The sequence below is a fragment of the Panthera pardus genome, unplaced genomic scaffold, assembly GCF_024362965.1.
Source record: "Panthera pardus isolate Hobbes unplaced genomic scaffold, ASM2436296v1 HiC_scaffold_8, whole genome shotgun sequence".
Lineage (NCBI taxonomy): Eukaryota > Metazoa > Chordata > Mammalia > Carnivora > Felidae > Panthera > Panthera pardus.
In genome coordinates, this window is record NW_026527013.1 from 51,592,322 (window position 1) to 51,610,324 (window position 18,003).

The following is an 18,003-nucleotide window of genomic DNA, read 5'->3' on the forward strand; positions in this document are numbered from 1 at the left end:
AAGTGCAAGCTTAGCTACTACTCTTGGATAAAGCAAGAGTGGGCCCTGTGCTAGTGTGTAGGGTGACAGATGAATAAGGCGGTCCTTGTCCTTGTGGAGCTCAGTGAGTGGCAGGCAAGTGGACAGGCGGTTGAGAGCAAGGTTAGGAAAGGTAGGAGAATGGGATCTCATCCTCGGATTTGTGGCACACAGCAGGCTCTTGGTAACTAGTGCAGCGATGGCAGTGTTTGTTACCAGAACTTCTCTGCTGGATTCGGGAAGGCAGGTATGTTAAGAAGTGCTTGCTTCTTCAAAACTCAGTTCAGTGTGGCTAGTGCAACAAAAGAGCTAAACATTTGATTTTATTTCAGTCAATTTATAGCTGAAACAATAATAAATTTTTTTGATTAAACAACACTATTTGGGGGCAGGACTGCTTTTCCCTTTAAATGCTAAAAGTAAAGGGGCATCTGACCAGCTCAGTCTGTAGACCATGTAACTCTTGTCTCAGGGTCATGAGCATAGAGATTACTTAAAAAATTTCTTTTAATTACTGAAAAAATTGCTAAAAGTAAAGCATTCTAGTTTAGATGTGCTGAAAGTGTAAACTACAGATCAGGTTTTGAAGATTTAGTACAAAAATAAAATATTAATGGTTTTTAAAGTGATTATATGTTGTTGTAATATTTGAATATAAATGGGTTAAATAAGATTCATTATCAAAATTTTTTAAAGACAGTTCAAGCATTTAAGGGTAAGATGTTCTCCCATGCCATTTTTTCCCCCAGCACTTGTATCTGGCTTTTAGACAGTGAAAATTAGGACACGTCATCTTTCTCTTTGTTTCCTCCCGTAAGAGATGGGGAACAAAGGTCTGCCATTTTTTTCCCTGTGCCAAAGTTGGTTACGAGACGAACAAATCCTACAGAGTGATGTTCCTTGTGCAGAATTAGAGGCCATTCATAATTAGACCAATGGAGGGCATTCACAGTGCATCCCGATTTCTCAGTCAAGCTTAAAGTGCAGAAATGGCGGGATCATGGATTGGAGCCATGAGGCTAAGCAGCAGGAGTCAGGGGTTAGAATCTGCAATGCAGTACAGCTTCTGCCAGGTTCCACCTCAGGACCTTTCTTCAGAGGGGGTTGGTGCCTCACTTGGGGAGTTAGCCAGCTCACCCTCTCTCTTCAATCTGATGAGTCCTCTGGGCCCAGATCTGACTGCCTGACTTACCGAAAAGGCAAGGACAGATCTAAGAGTATGGGAGAACTGGGACAGAAAGAGGTATCTGAACCTTGAAAAGAGTTCAAGAAACAGTCTCAAAACTCAGGAGCCAAAGACAGTGTGTGCGTGCTCTGAAAAGATTTAACAGAAAATATGCAAAGAGTGTGATTTGGTGCAAGCAACTTAGGTGATGGGGGGAGGGCAGGCATGAGAACACATGCTGTTCAAATGCCAACAAGCTTTCCCAAGTGGCTGCTGAAGGCAGGTCCTTGTGCTCAGTGGCTGACACTGTCTCCTGGGCCGGCTGGTGGCCATCGTGGCCAGGCAGATGCTGTTGGGGTTGAAGGTCATTGTTGTGCCCTGTGAAGACATCAGCATTTCTGGCAATTTCTACAGAAACAAGTTGAAGTACCTGGCCTTTCTCCACAAGCCGAGGAACACCAACCCACCCTGTGGCCCCTACCACTTCAGAGCACCAAAACGGATCTTTGGGTGGACAGCATGAGGCATGCTGCTCCACAAGACCAGCCAAGGCCAGGCCGCCCTGGACTGCCTCAAGGTGTTGGATGGGATCCCGCCACCCTATGACAAAAAGCAGGTGGTGGTTCTTGCTGCCCTCAAGGTTGTGTGTCTGAAGCCTACATGAAAGTTTGCTTACCTGGGGCTTCTGGCTCACGAGGTTGGCTGGAAGTACTGGGCAGTAACTACCACCCCGGAAGAGAAGAGGAAAGAGAAGGCCAACATCCATTGCTGGATGAAAAAGCAGCTCTTGAAGCTACAGAAACAGGCTGGAAAGAACCTGGAGAAGAAAATCGACAGATCTACAGAGGTCCTCAAGACCCACAGACTTCTGATCTGAGCGTAATAAAAATGACTGTTGATGCCTCAAAAAACAAAAACAAAAAACTGTCAAGTTGAATGTGCCCTCCCTACTTACTGTGAGAGTTTTGTGGGTTCTAAAGCTGGGGATTGGCTCTTCCCTGCTCCAGTTCTCCACTTCCCTGCTTCTGCTTACTGGGATGGTCCCTGCAGAGCAGGGACTCTTAGTAGGATCTAGAAATGGGTCCGTGGATGGACTTGGGAGAGTCTAGAAACCTCTAAAATGTGAACTGTGGTATGTACATTTTTTTCTGGAGACAGTTGCTCATTTTCATCAGATTTTCAAAATGCTTGTGGACCCAGAAAGAATGAAGCAGCCCCCATGGGAGTGCCTTCTGCTCAGGCCCAGGTCCTTAGTTGCAGGCTTCCAGGACAGCCTTCCCGCAAATCTCTTGTCCCCAGCCCTAAAAAACCACCCCACCTTCCTCAGGTGGCATCCAGGTTGCTTTTCTGTTACCTGCCCTCTCTCTCAGCCTGCCACTACCTCTAGAGAGCCAGAAGGTGACCTGGTGGCTCCCACCCACAGCCCTTTCCTTATAGCTACATAACTGTTTCTTTCCCATTATCTAACAGAGAAGAAGCCTTCAGGCAGTATTTTCACAGTCTTCCAAGGACCCGCTTTACATTGCCAGTCTGTGTAACCCATTCAGGAATGAACCTCACCCCTCTGTCAAATAGCCGCCCCCTCTCTGGTGTGATCTCCTATCCCCTCACTGCCACTCCCAGCCTTTAGTGAAACTTGGGGGTGCTTGCATATGCAGTTACAGCTACTACATTTCCTTGATAAGGAGGAAAGAGATGTAATTTCTTTAAAAAAATGTATATATTCCTCCCCACATTTCTCCCTTAATTGACCCACCTGCTTCAAAGGTTGCTCACCCCTGCACTGAACAGTTCCATATGCTGCTCAGCATGCAGGCTTTGGAGGTAGGTGGGTCAAATGAAATCCCAGCTTGCCCCTCATGGTATGACCTTACACATCACTTCACCTCTCTGTGCCTTTCTTCTGTGAAGCAGCAACAGTGCATGCCACCTGCCACATCTACCTCATGGGCTTATTGTGAAAATTCAGTGAGACGATAGTGTAGGGCGCCTGGGTGGCTCAGTTACGCGTCCGACTTCGGCTCAGGTCATGATCTCGCAGTTCGTGAGTTCGAGCCCTGCCTCGGGCTCTGTGCTGACAGCTCAGAGCCTGGAGCCTGCTTCAGATTCTGTGTCTCCCTGTATGTCTCTCTGCCCCTCCCTCACTCATGCTCTGTCTCTTTCTGTCTCAAAAATAAACATTTTTAAAAAATTAAAAAAAAAAAAAAAAGAAGATAGTGTAAACGTTTCATTGCCAAGCCCAGCACACATCCATATGCAGCAACATCAAATCTTACACATGTGACTGCCACTATATCTAGCCATTTACCCTTAGTAATGCTTTGGTGCCACCTGTTTGGAAGAGATACCCCTCTTGACAGAGGATGTAGATTAAAAATTCCAGGCATACTTTAGACTGACTACTGTGGCCTCAAAGCTCATAAGACTTTGGGGAGTGCTCCTGGACTCAGAAAATGGGCCTAGAAAAATGAGGAGTCCCAGGAGTTCCTCCGACTGTGCACACTTGAGAAAAATATCTTGACCCGTTGGCCAGAGGGTGCAAACTTGCAGACCTAATCTACAACAGAGTGATTATAGTTACTAATATTGTGTTACATGCTTGAACATTGCAAAGAGAGGTGATCTTGTGTTTTCACCACAAAAAAAGATTGTATGTTAATTGTATGATGTGATAGAGATGTTAATTAATGCTATGGTGGTAATGGTTTAATAATACATGTGTGTCAAATCAGCTTGTTGTACACTTTGACACAAATATTGTATGTCAGTTCTATCTCGATAAAGCTGAGAAAAACAAGAACAAAAAAAACCCAGAAAAGCATCTGAAAATGTTGTTTCTCTCCCAGCACATTTGCAGGTCAGCTACCCTGGCTGGATGGGGGGAGCTATATGGACGCACTGGCTACAACTATATTTTCTCAGGTAAATGTTGAGCCACATCCTCTAAGAACAAGAACCAAGTTATAGAGAATAGCCACCCATGCCACAGTGGCATAGGTAGAGAGTTCGAGTAAGCTCTGGAAAGACCAGGGGCCTGGTCTTCACTCAGGGAGATGCTGGGGTAAAGTAGACTGCCAGGCATATGGGGCATCTGGGCTGACAGACATGTAGAGCTAGAGCAGGGTGGGAGGAGCCTGGTCCAGAAGCCCCTGGGAGGAGCCCCGTGCAACAGCCTTGGTGCTGACAGGTTTCTCTGGCAGGAGGTGCAGATGATGCCTGGGCAGATGCAGAGGACATCACAGAGGAGGACTGCGCTCTTCGGTCAGTGCCAGGTTGTTATGGGTCTGGGCTTATATTGGGGATGGGGTCAGTGACCATTAGTGGCCATTTTCATACTGATGGTGTATATAATCACCACTGGTACGGGTGAGTGCATTGGTTCACTCCTGCCACTGCTAAATCCATGCCCCTGAAATAGAGTTGTTAAGGTCCATCCCATAACTTCCACCAGAGCTGATTTTATCGAATGCCTGAGGAGTCTCTCTCCATCCTACATAATATCCCAGCCCCAGGGTCCACAGGTCTGAGACAGGGTTCAGACATCTGTGTGTGTCTTCAAGCCCCATGGTTTCCAGGGGGTGGCCAGGGTGCTGACAGCCAACCTGCCAGATAACACACAGCACACCTGGTGCCAAGGCACAGGGCAAGGGCTGTGGTCCCCATATGGGAGACTCAGAGACTAGACGTCCCACAGTTCATCAAGTTGTTATTGATGCCATAATAGAGCTTGATGCAAAGAACTCTTTTAGACCCCCTTAAAGAGAGGAAATGGGTTGGTTCACATTCTTCCTGCCTCCTTTCCAAATGATTTTAGAAAATGACACCCAAGGATGTTTTGGAAAAGCTCCTTTGCATGGTCTGTACCCGTGGAAAGTCTTTAACTGGTGTCAAACATCTCTGGAATGCACACAAGCACCCTAGTAAGATCAGCTGCCCCAAATCATGGCTTGGTGCATGAAAACTCATCTCACTATGCCCAGTTCTGCCTGTTAGTTCCAAGAGCAGCAACCCTGGCTTGTGCTCAAGAATGTTTGGCTCTTCCCCTGGGATCAGACGACCTCGGCCTCAGCCAGGCCGCCTTCCATAGCATACGCTGTTCTTGGCGAGGAGACTGCTGTGTACAGCAAAGCAGTGGGCATTAAAAAATTAATGGGGACTGTTTACTTGTTCCACTTTTGCCTTTATCTGTATGACTGTTCAAAAGACAGCCTGGAGGATTAGGAAAAATTTTATCTCTCTGCTTCTTAGACCTGCTAAGTAGAGGGAATTCACCTGCTACTATTCCACGATCAGTTGATAAAATAACTCTCAAAGTCCATCTCCCAACACGCATTTCACCCTGTTACATTATGAGAAAATCCTATGGCTAAAAATGATCATAAATGGGAAAAAGGGTGGGTGGAGGGAGATAAACTCTAATGGAAGCTCAAAGACTCTATCAGCCACCAGCTTGCTGCTTTTTAGAACTCAGAGATTATCTTGAGTCTTCTGGCTTAATGTCAAGTAGTGCCCAAAAGCCCTTTCCCAGTTTTTGGCTGCCAATTGCTCCCCTTTGAAATGAGTCCCAGAGAGCAGAGTAATCTCTTAGAAAGTCACCTTCCCTGAAACCAGTTGTCCTGTCTTGGCCCTCCCTCTGTCTTCTGGAGAAGGGAAATAGAAGTTCTTGCCAATGACATCTATACCTCCTTGAACACGCTCCCTACCCCCCACCCCCCAAACTTCTCTGAACAAATGTGTAGTACATCTTCTCCCCCTGGCTCTTTGTTTCAGAAGTTCCGACACACATCTTTTTGATAAGGTCAGAGGCTATGACATCAAGCTGCTTCGGTACCTGTCAGTCAAATACATCTGTGACCTGATGGTGGAGAACAAGAAGGTGAAGTTTGGTATGAAGTAAGTACAGGGCACCTGCTGCGAAATGGGCAGAAGTGATGTGTTCACAGCTTTTCAGGTCAGTGTTGGTATGTAGCAGTGACCAAACGCTCACCACACGCTGGGCCACATGCTGAGGGCTCTCTACATCTTCTAGCTGTATCTTCAAACGTTCTTGCAAGGCAGACTCTACTACCCCTCTCTTCCAGGTGAGAAACTGAAGCACAGAGAAGTTAAGTAACTTGCTCAAGGTCATGCAGATAATAACTGAGGCACCATGAGTCTCTAACCTGTGCTGTGCTGCCTCCTTCTCTTAAATACTCTTGAAGGTTTTTCCCTTGGTTCCAAGCTCTCGCCATCTCTGGTGGATTAGACTCTCTTTCTAAATGGAACAACAACAAAAATCAGCCTGTGCCCAATTTTTATTTCACATATAGACTAAATCTTGATATCTGATAGGAGAGAACATTTGAAAATAATGAGGTGATGAGACTGTAGTTTTTCCCAACACTTTTTTTCATAATATTGACTCTTATGTTGAGTTTGTCTTACAAAGTAGGGCATACTGAGGCCTTACAACTTAGCATTCTGTAGGTGCCTGAACATTCCCTTTGCCCTTCTTCCCTTCATCTGTCATAATGCCCTAAGTCTTTCCCTGTCAGATGCCATTTGTCCGTCCTGTTTAGGAGTGTCATCAGTGAATATTGGAGAACACCAAAGAGGCCAGAGTCTCCCAAAAGGCCCCTTTGCACATTGTCTCAGTTGCTTGCTCTCGGCTGACTCCCCGTGCTGGGTCAGGGCAGCTGTGCTGTCCTCATTTGTGGGGCTTAATGGGAAGCTTGTTCTGCTTATGGTTGCTGTCGAACTAGAGAGTAAAACCTCTCTTGCTTGAGAAGTTGGAGTAGGAGGCAGAGAAGTTATATTTCTCGATTGTTCAAAGTAAGCACTGCTAAAGGAAATCATTCCTGATTCTGAATAGTAGTTGTGGGTTTGCTTGTTTTTTATGTTTATTTATTTATTTATTTTTGAGAAAGAGACTGCAAGCGGGGTAAGGGCAGAGACAGAAGGAGACAGAATCCCAAGCAGGCTCCATGCTGTCAGCACAGAGCCCTATGCGGGGCTTGAACTCATTTACCATGAGATTGTGACCTGAGACGAAATCACGACGTACAACTGACTGAGCCACCCAGGTGCCCCTGAAGAGTAGTTTAGCAAGAGGTTCATTTGATGTTGTAATTGCTCATTGGGGAATGGTGCGTATGTGTTGTGATGCCATAACACATTGTGTCCTGTCTTGTAGTGTAACCTCCTCCGAGAAGGTGGACAAAGCCCAGCGCTATGCCGACTTCACTCTCCTCTCCATCCCATATCCAGGTAGGGAGCTCTTTTCTAGTCAAGTGACAGGTTTCCTAGGACCAGGAGCTCTCAGAGGCCATTTGCAGGCCTTCTACACTTAGGTACATAGGCACCCGGGATCTTTCCCGGAACATCTTACATTGATCAGCATAGGACACTGTGAGTCTCACTCTTAAGCTCTCACACTTAGGGTAGGACACTGTCCCGGAAGGCGCTTTCCACTCCAGGGATTGAGTCCTGGCTCAGGTACTACTACTACAACCTTGAGCGAGTTACTTCACCTCTCCAAGCCTCAGGTTTTCTCAGATGTCATTTGGAACTTGGAAAGGCTTAACTCAAGGTTTTGTTGTGAAGCTTAGATGAGATCGTGTGTGTCAAAGTGCCCTGTGCAGGTAAACTATTTAAGCGTAGAACAACGTCACTAGTACTCTGTGTCAGCAGCTAATCACACTGCACTGGCCCATGTGGATGTGAACCTTTGAATGTCTGTCTTAGGGTGATCAAGTTATTTATGGAAATTGCCCCAGGTGAGGTCCTTCTGGTGATAAAGAACATAATTGCTCTGTCTCCAGTTTTACACGGTTGGTGGCCTCACCATGTTATAAGGCACTTTGGTGTACACAGAGCTAGCTGCATTTGTCTCTGGTGCACAGATCTGCATACAACCTGTGGCCAGGGCAGTATTGTGTGCACTGGACGCTAAAGCTGTACTGGTCCAGCTGGTAACATTTAAGCTTTCTGACAGTACCTGCTTGTCCAGCAAGGGAGGCCAGAGAGCCCTAATGTCTGCACAAGACAGCAGCAAGTGTGCTCTTTCTCCTTGAAATGTCTCGCCTACTTCTCAGTATCAGCATCTGCCTTCAGTCCTGCACTGGACCTTGTCTCCTCTTATTGGAGCCACATAGCCAATAGCAAGGTGGGCCCATGATGGCAGGTTGCTGTTCAGCGAGGTCTTCTCATTAGAACGACAAGTTAATCTAGTACTTGGCGGGAGAGGGTATCCTCACTGGTGTGAGCTGGTGGTATCCAAGCCACAACCTGTGATAGCTTGGCACTCTCACAGTGGCCTCCCCTGGAGTGTCACTTCACTTTTCTCTGCCAGCTTAGTGGTTAGTGCCATGCAGAGTGGGGCGTGAGTGCCAGCCATAGTACTGTGTGTCCTTGAACAAGTCCCTTAACCCTACTTATCACTGGCTTCATCCTCTCCATAAAATGAAGAGAATGGTGCTTATTTCATAGTGAAGTGCTGGACCCATCCCCGGCAGGTCCTCAGTAAACAGCAGGCTAAATCATGGGTACGTGGAGGAGAGGCTCAGGGAAGTTCCTCTTCTTGAAAGCCACTTTGGGTAGATGCAAACCGTCATGATGCTGCTGTGGGCTTGACAGTATCAGAGCCACGTTGTGACAGAAGTGTCCTACCCAGAGTGTCTGCGCTGGGGCTGTTAGCTCTAAAGCTCATTTTCAGACCTAGCTCTTGACTCCCAAGAGATGTCTTGGGGTCCACAGACCGAAGTACTCTGCTCAACAGGAAAGCTGTGTGAGGAACCAAGCATCACTTTCTTTTTTTATATTTCATTTCTAAGTAGAGCTGGGTTTAGAAAAAATAGTTTTGGTAAAAGTTTGCATACCACTGCTTCAGAACTGGAGCACAGTATCCTTTCTGCTGTAGTGAGGCAACCCGTTACCAGACTCCCGAAACGTTAACACCCTTCGATGCAGTTATTCAACAGACCACAAATGCAGCTAATGTGGGCCTGGGGATGTTCATCCCGCTGTCTGTTTATACCAGCAGAATGCAAGAAACATTCTCCTTAGAGTGACGATGACATAGTCATAGAAGTATTGCATACTCATAGAAAGATGCTTAAGACGCCCAGCAGGACACAAAATTGTATAGTATGTCAGCAGTAGAGGGGAAATGTGGTTACACGAAAGGGTGAGGAAGAGATATGCCAAAATGGTAAGACGATACAACCTGTGGATTTTTTCCCCCTGTTCTTGCCAAAGTATTTACATACTACATCTGGCAATTGGGTGTGTGTGTTGGTGGGAGGGAAGGAGAGAGGGACCAACAGAAACCAAAAAGCCAGAGGTGGGGAGGATGCCACCACACACCCAGGTGAGGAGCAGGAGAAGCACTTTTTACCTGCTATGCTTGTGTTCTTGAATTTCTTTACAAGCCTGAATTACTTCGTCCCAAGGAAAAGAAATAGTTAACCATTGACAAAACCCAGTCACAAACTGCAGTTTGGAGCTGTTCAAGGCATCTCAGCTGAGTCCTCTAATGACTGTGAGGCCACACAGGAAGTCCGATGCTGTCATTTCTAGCTCTGTCCAAGTAACTTGGGCTTGGACTGGCCCTTGAACAGGAGAAGTGTTCTGGGAACACTTCCTTCAGGACACCAAAATAGACTGAAAACTCCACAGCACAAGTCTGATTGGTTTTCGCCTTGAGTGAGTGGCTCTTCTCACCCCCGCTTTTGGTCCCATCCTTGACTTTCAGTGGGTTTGGAAGTCTCTTCAGGTAATGAATGTCAGGCATTGCCTTGGGGACTGAATCTATTTTAATTCCATCCATTTCTCCCATGAAATTGCCTCTGCATCACAGCCTGGCCAGAGCTCAGCCTAGAGCCTGCAGTATTGATTTGAGCAGGTCGAGTTTGGGAAAACAATCCTTCAAAGAAGCTCAGAGAGATAATTGGTGTCTTTTCTAAACCTGGGCTCATAATTCCAGGGCCTCTGTCTGATATTTATGTTTCTCCTTTCTGCCAGTGAAGCATCCTGGAATAGGCTGGAGTGTTAGAGCTGAGGATTGTTTCCTGACTTCTCAGTCAGCAGCGAGGCCTGAGGGATTAGAGTGCAGAGAGCATGGGCCGTGTCTCCAGACTTTCCTCTCTGAAGGAGCCCTTTCTGTCCTCCCTGGGGTGGCCTCCCACAGGAACTTGGCCCAAGAGTAGCTGGGGAAGTTCCATGTGAGTTTTTTTGGCCTGTGGCCACCTCCACACAATTCAGACAACTGTTGGATTGCCTTTGGGGACCTCAGCAGACTTGCACCTGTGGCCGGAGGCGTGTGCGCTCCAGAGTTTGTATTGGTTCTGGTTGAGGAAGTGAGAATTACTTCAAGAAGCTACCTCAGAGTGCCTTCTCCCACTCTTGTGGCTTGGAGCCACAGCAGCCCCAGAATGCTTACTGTGCCGTGGCATACAAGCAAGCCTCATTCTCTGTGAGCCAAGCAGTTGAGTATAAGCTGCAGGGCTGGCACTGTGGGCTCTTCTCACAGTGGCATAGTCATAATAACAGTGCGCTGTCATCTGAAAGCCATTCGCACCAGTGCTTCCTAGGTGTTTTATATATATTGTTTCATTTCATCTCGAACCATTATACAAATGAAAAAATCAAGGCTGTTTGCAGTCACAGAGCTGAGTGAAAGGCTGAGATTTGAAACTGAGAATGTTGCTGAAGCCCTTTCTCTCCACTGTTCCTCTCTATATTCCTGAGGGCCTACCCTGGCGTGGTTTCTTTCAATTTCTCTAGAGAACGATTCAGAAAAGTACCTCTTGGCCAGGTTTGTTGGAAACGGAAATGTCTCGTGAGTACCTGTCATGTTTCAGGCACTGTCCGTGGTCTTTTCCAGTATGTCCCTGGAGGCCTGTGATGTCAGTGTTAGAGAGAGTGACCCTCAGTAACTAGATAAGTGACTGCAGAAAGTGCTGCCGGCACTCAGATTATAAGCCAAGCTTTGTTTGCCGGCTGTTGGCGCTTCAGGGACATGTAGGACAAAGGGACCTAGAAGTAGGGAGAAGTGACCAATAACCACGGAGCCCAGATGGAGAGAGATAACAAAGAGGTGTGCAGGCAGGCAGTACCTCATCAGGAAGGCTTGTAGTCAGAAACCAAAGGAGTACTGGAGACTCATTCCCTAGCTGTCACCTGCCCGTGCTAGTCCCCACGCGTATCAGCTGTGGCCTCAGATGGGGCTCACCAGCACGGAGAAGTGTGTGAGCTGGTGGTCACCTTGGTCCTTCAGCACTCAGGGGCCTCTCAGGAAACTGGATTAGCAAGGGTAATATCTTAACTCTGCCCTTCTTTTCCAGGCTGTGAATTTTTCAAGGAATATAAGGATCGAGATTACATGGCTGAAGGGCTCATTTTTAACTGGAAGCAGGTATGAGCAGTAACATTTATCAACTTAACATTTTTTTAAATGTTTATTTATTTTGAGAGCACAGGGGAGGGGCAGAAGAAAAGAATCAAAAGCACAGAGCCCAATGTAGGGCGCCATCTCATGAACTTTGAGATCATGACCTGAGCTGAAACCCAAGAGTCAGTTACTCAACCGACTGAGCCACTCAGGCGCCCCGGTCTTAACATCTCTTTGCAAAGGGAGACCTGGAGAACAGCTTGCAGTCTTTTTGGAGAAAACAACTACCCTTTTCCTTTTTCTTCTCTTCCATGGATGAGTATCATTATTTTCCCTCCCTCTTTTCTTTGTATGTATATGTTTATATATATACATATTTTCATATATACTTTCATATATTTTTTTATATGTACTTTCCTGTCCCCCTGTAATTTGTTTCTTCAAAGGATTTTTCAGGGACAAAATAGGAAATCTCTTTCCTGTCTGTTCCACCATCTGTGTAAAAAGTGGGACCAGCATTCTCTTCCTTTCCCAGTCAGCGGGAGCAGGCCACAGGAGGCTGCTGGATGCTGAATACAGATTCACATGTCTGTCTCAGCAGCAGACACTAGAATGGCCCACTGAAAAGCTCCACTTGGAAGCACTAATCTGGTCCCTTTGATTTTAAAACTGTCACTTGCTGGGTAGCATAGGCATCTGGCCTGGAGAAGGCAAGCACTGTGGAAGGTCAGACTCTGGTAGACACAGCTTCAGGGCCATGACCTTCCCTGTCACCATGGCTTCTTCTGGTGGCCGGCCTGCATCTCACAGGTGTCTTTCTGTCCCCAGGACTACGTCGATGCCCCACTGAGCATCCCCGATTTCCTGACTTGCTCTCTGAACATTGACTGGAGCCAGTATCAGGTGAGGGGTCCAACTCGAGCAGGGTGGGATAGGGGAGGGGTACAGGGGGGCCCTGGTACTGGCCCCAGAAGTCCTTCACGCAGATACCAGAAGGTCTGACTCGTGCCCTCTGACTTCTCACAGCCTGGGAGAGAAGGAACTGATTATCCATTTAACTCTCTCCTGATTTGCTCTTGGCCCAGAAAATCAAAGCTTTCTGATCATGACTCACTCAAAGATGTACATCCACCAGCAGGTTCTGTTTCCAGAGGACCTCATGGAGTCTGCTTTTCCAGCTCTGGTCTTTAGCGACTGTTTTTCATTTTTCCTTTTAAATGCATGTTCTGCCAGAGGAAGTGCAGAGCTGTCTGACCTCGTTTGATTATAGAAACTTTAAAATTATTTCCATTGTGCTGTCTCCCCTCTCACCATGGATGGAGCCCCAGTCTCCATGGATCCCTCTCTCTACGATGTTTAGCCCACTGTAGAAGCCCCAAAGGCCATCAGCAGTGTCCTTGCCACTTGCTTCAGCCGAGACCACTATCCTTGCTCTTGCCACTGCCTTCCCTGCGTCTGTTCCTTCTACCTGGCTGCCACTTCGTCACCTCCTCTTATCTGGATGACATAGTGCCTTTAGGATTCTGCTCCAGTGTCTACTCCAGGAAGACTTCCCTGATGTACCTCCTCTCCCCTCTCCCCAGAGGGTTGGATGCCTGTATCTGCATCCCCTTTTACCCTGAATATGTCTGTCATGGAATTTTCCACTGAGCTGTAGTCACCAATTTAGAGATCTGCTTCTCCATCTCCAATAGACTGAGCTTCAGGAGGATGGGAAGCCATAGCTTGTGCATCCCCAGCACAGAAACTGGCGTGAAGCCTAGAGCCGGAAAGGCCAAGCCAGTGAATACCCAGAAAACATTCTGTTTCCCTCCCTTTTTTCTGTGCTCCCAGGTCTGGCCAGTTCCCTTCCAGCCTTCAGATCTCCCTCTGTCTGAGAGGCCCAGCTCACCTGGTAGGGAGCTGTGTACTCCCATATCACCGTGGGCTCTGTTGTCCTAGACAGACTGAGTGGCCAAAGGAACCCGCACGTTTCCTTCTAAATTTGTTGTATGCAGAGGTGCCGGATAGGCCCTACCCCGGGCCACCCTTACTCTCTTTTCTGGCACTGTTGTTTCTCCTTGGGCACAAACTGGGTCTGTTGAACTACTTACTTAAACAAATAAGGTGCGAATGTACGGGTTTGATGTGTTGATACTGCCAGGGGTGTATGTCTGTTCAAGAAGGAGTCCTGTGCATCTGAGGAGGAGCTCTGCTTAGTAGGTGGAGGCATTGGATCCAGGCTGCAGCTCACCCGGCCCTTCTCTCACCGCTTCGTGGCTTTGAGCAAGTGGCCTCACTGTCCTCTACAAGTGGAGCTGACAACGCCTGTTTCAGAGTTGTGGCGAGGTTCAAGTATGATCACAGTGTGAAAGTGGCCTCTTAACTGAAATGCCAGACCAACTTTAATGATGATAATTAAGAAGTAGGCTGCTAGCTTGTTAACTCGAGAGAGTGAACACTAATAAAATCCTGGGCACAAAAAGTAGACGGGCAGGGCATTTTCCCGCGATGCCTGCCTCTCCAGTATTGCTCAGACCCAGAGTCTCACTGGCCCTCCTACCATCCTCTTCCTCAGTCCACATGTAGGCTCTGCCCTGTCTGCCCCTTTAGCACGAGTGTCAGGACTCCCTGTTACTCCTCCTTACCTCCCCAGGTGATCTTGTCTGCCATCCACTCTGTTACCCCCTGCTAGGTCACCACGCCCGGAACTCTGGGCCAGGCCTTTTTTGGGGATCCACACCTATATCACCTCTTACAAGTGTCCTTTCAGGCAATACCCTAAACTCAGGATTCCTGAAATGGAATTGGCCACAACCCACAGCATCCCCCGGCCGTCCACCACTTACCCAGATACTCAAAGTTGAAACTTGGGGGTTTTTCCTCCCACCTCCAATGCCAGGGTCATCGATTCTATAAATCTCTGCCCCTGGTGAAACTCTCCAGACCTTGCCTCCATCTGTTGTACCACTAAGCCTAGTCTAGGCCCCGTCATCTCCTGGCATCTCGCATCTGAGTGGGGCCACCCTGAGGCGGGACTAGAAATCGTGAACGTAAAGCACTTGAGTAGGGCCTGGCAGATAGCAGTACTCAAATGACGGTCAAAGGTCATTATTGTCACCCCTTCCTTAGAATGTGCCACTGACTTTCCCATTTTCCTCAGAGTACAGTCCAGTGACCCTTATGTGGGCTGCTCAGCTCCACACAGTTCAGCCTCGTTCTGGTGACTAGCCATCCTCTCCCTCTTCTCCTCCAGTCACACTGGCCTCCTTTTAGCCCCTTAGAGAAGAGTGTTCTCCTGGTTTGCACATGCTGTTCCCTCTGCCAGAAACACTTGTCTCCTTTCCCTTCCCTCTTATATGGATGTCACCACCTTCAGGAAACTTCCCTCCTGATCCCCATGGATCATGCTACGCTCAACCTGCTGGCTGGTTACATGGTCCTGCAGGATCCTACAGGTGCCTTTTAGTCAGCACACTGGCGGCAGTTCTCCTTGTCTTCCCTCTCCTGCAGCCCTGTTAGGGCCCAGGCCATCATGGACCCTGCTGTTTGCCAGGGAGGGGCCCTCAGTTCATGTTCACAAGTGTGGGAACACTTCTGGCAGTACATGTTTTGGTGTTGCTGCCCTCCACATAACCAGATTGAATTCCTTAGAGGTGTGCTCATTGTTTCTGGGCCGCAAGGCCCCTTCCAGTGCCTGCTTCTCCTCAAGCTGGAGCCTGACCATGAATAGAGAGGTAACATTCTACTCCTCATCCCAAAGCACTAAGCCTTGAAGATGCAAAGGATTCCAAAACGGCCTCCGCCCTCACTAGGCTCAGTCTAGGAAAAGAGGCAAAACATAATCGTCACCTGGGCAGCAGAGGTATTGATCTATGGCTACTGAAGACTCAATAGAACATAACGGGCATGGGCTTTTGAAGGATGAGTACGAGTTTGCCAGCCATGGGGAAGAGTACTCCAAGCATAGACACATAAGCAGTGGCATGGTGCTCCGCTCTATCCCCACAGACTTTTTCATGGAGCGCTTAGGAAGAGAGTCCCCGTAGTATATAGCACGTGACTGCAAAGGTGACTCTCCCAGTCTGGCAGGGCTGGGTTCTGCCCCAGCTCAGATTAGCTGTAGGACTTTGGGCCTCTACCAACCCAGAGGCCCCCTCCCCCCCCCCAGCCTCTGGTTCCTACCCCAGCACTGGGCACAGTGAATCTGCTGCCTCTCCCTGGTCATTGGTATCCCCTTCCGGTAGCCACCATAGTTACCGGAGCTCTGCAGGCTACAGCCCTGGGTCACTTCCTGCCTTCTGGCTGCTGCAGTCTTCCCTGGCTTACCTGACCTCCCCGGACTTTGTACTGTCGCATAGCTCCTGCCTCCTCCCTTCCCCCTCCTGCTTTTCCTCACCCACAAGAATCAACAGCTCAGAGGAAGTCTGTTGGCGATGGTGTGTATGACAGGTTGAGCCAGATGAGTGACAAGACCCCTGTGCTACTACGGGTAGCAACTTTATTAGTGCAGTGCTGCAAGCGACCGTCTCAAGAGCTGCTGAAAGTGGGTCAGAGCTCTCCAGGGGCTGTGGAGGGTCAGGTGAATGAGCCTGTTTTAAATTCCTGGGAAAACCATTATGGTTACAGGTGCCATGTTCACCCTCCCCCAGGAAGTGCATTCTCACTGGCACTTGCTGCCCTCTCCACACAGCCCCAGAACAATGATACGTAGTTGTGTTAGGAGGCTTCCCCTAGCTAGGGGAGCGGGCACTCAGAATCGGGTCAGGCCCTCCCATGGAATTCCAGATTCCAGTAGACTGTTTCTCAGAGCGTCTGGTCTGGACCTTTTGCTTGGGCTAGAACAGAAGTTCCCATCTCTTTGCAGTTTTTCTTATATTTCATCTCCCACCTCATGGACCTCCTGTATTAAAAGATCTTGTCTGCCAAACAGACTATACTTATTATTTATCAAAGGACAGAGTTTGCAGTGAATAGCAGTAAAACATGAAAGCTACATGGTCGATGAGACGGTTGATATTTTCTCTGATGTGATCATGGGTGAAAGAATGGCTCTTTGCATTTGGCAGCAGTGGTCGTAGGCTCAGGCTCTTTGTTTGCTGCCACCAACTCCGTGGACAGCCGTGCTGGGAGCCCAGGGCTTAGAGGAGGCTAACGTGTAGCTGCTGCTGGGTGTGGGGCTGTGAGTTGCCCAGGCCCCTGCGTGGCTTCCCATCCCTCACCATCACATCGTGTTAGAGCACAGGGTGATGGTGGCCCACAGGGTAAGGGTGCAGGGAGAGCGCTCTTGGAGTGGGGAGTGAAATGTCAGATTATCTAGGATTTAGGGCCTGTGGACAGTGACCAAGATCCTGGGTCTTGTTGCCTCAGAATAACTGTTGGATTTTATTTTTTAAATCCGTTGAATTCCCTGAGTTAAATATCAATACCAAGAGACCTTTTATCATTCTTCAACAGAGTTGGGACCTGGTGCAACAAACACAAAACTACCTGAAACTGCTGCTTTCCATAATTAACAGCGACGGTGAGTCTGCCTCTGTGTGAACTCTCAAGCCATTGGACCTTCTGGGTATTCCCAGGTCATGATACTGTGAACATGTTTGTTGGGGTCACACACCTACCTTTTGCTTTATGGGAAAAGGATTTGGGGATTCCCCTGTCCATTGGCATCTTTGTTCCTCTTTCTCAAAACCTTAGAAAACTACATTGTGCACTCCTTACCATCTGAACTACACACAGTGTTTCTACACTAAGGGCAGCTGACCTTTGATCATCAGTGTTGTGTGTGGTGTCAGAAATGCCTCTTCTAATTCAGAAAGATGAGAGAAAAATCAGTCCTGGTTTCTTACTGGGCACACACAAAAGTCCCTAGAGGGCCTGTTCTCCAGATGGTACTCCAGGCGGCTTGGCTGTTGTGATTGGTTGGGTCTGTCATGCTCAGTGTCTCTAGGGTGGGCTGGTGGACTCATTGATACCAGTCAAGACTTCTGTGGGGTTGCTCTTGCTCAAACAAGTAAAAACGTGTTAGCTTATATAACCAAGAAAGCCCCACAGCAGAGCCAGGTGCCTAAGAAATGTCACAAAGAATCTCCTTGTTTCTCAAACCCACTCTCCTTGTTTCTGGTTAGCTTCATGGCTGGCACCCATTCTTGACTTGTATCCTGCCATCTTACCTCCCCTGAAGAGAGAGTGAGCCTCTGTCCCAGAGCTCATGCTCATTGGCCCAGTTTGGGTCAAGTGCCCATCCTTGAACCAGTCACTGTGGCCAGGTGTACAAAAAAGTCATACCAGCCTCTGGAATTAGGCAGTGGTTCTCTACCTGGGCAGTACTGCCCCTCAAGGGGACCTCTGGAGAGGTGGCTGTTGTAGGAATTAGAGAAAGCCTGCTAGCATTTACTGGGTCCTTAGCCAAGGATCCCAAATGTCCTGTAGTTCCTGGGAAAGCCCTGCACAGTGAAGAATTGTCTTCCCC

General features: G+C 48.1%; 1 protein-coding gene and 1 pseudogene across 9 annotated transcripts in view; both read left to right on the forward strand.

Annotated features, from left to right (window-relative positions):
• The window catches only part of MTMR14 (myotubularin related protein 14), a 44,486-nt gene that overhangs the window by 10,167 nt on the left and 16,316 nt on the right, over positions 1 to 18,003 (forward strand). For 6 of the 9 annotated variants that reach the window (XM_019428229.2, XM_053896750.1, XM_019428226.2 and 3 more), the window contains 7 exons: positions 4,030 to 4,105; positions 4,384 to 4,444; positions 5,954 to 6,076; positions 7,356 to 7,429; positions 11,506 to 11,576; positions 12,381 to 12,455; positions 16,989 to 17,055. In XM_019428229.2, the coding sequence (XP_019283774.1) occupies positions 4,030 to 4,105; positions 4,384 to 4,444; positions 5,954 to 6,076; positions 7,356 to 7,429; positions 11,506 to 11,576; positions 12,381 to 12,455; positions 16,989 to 17,055 (547 nt within the window). Of the gene's footprint in view, positions 1 to 4,029; positions 4,106 to 4,383; positions 4,445 to 5,953; positions 6,077 to 7,355; positions 7,430 to 11,505; positions 11,577 to 12,380; positions 12,456 to 16,988; positions 17,056 to 18,003 lie in introns of those variants that run through there. The other 3 variants (XM_019428227.2, XM_053896749.1, XM_053896752.1) reach the window with 2 other exon arrangements.
• LOC128775618 (60S ribosomal protein L13a-like) lies at positions 1,530 to 3,914 on the forward strand (annotated as a pseudogene).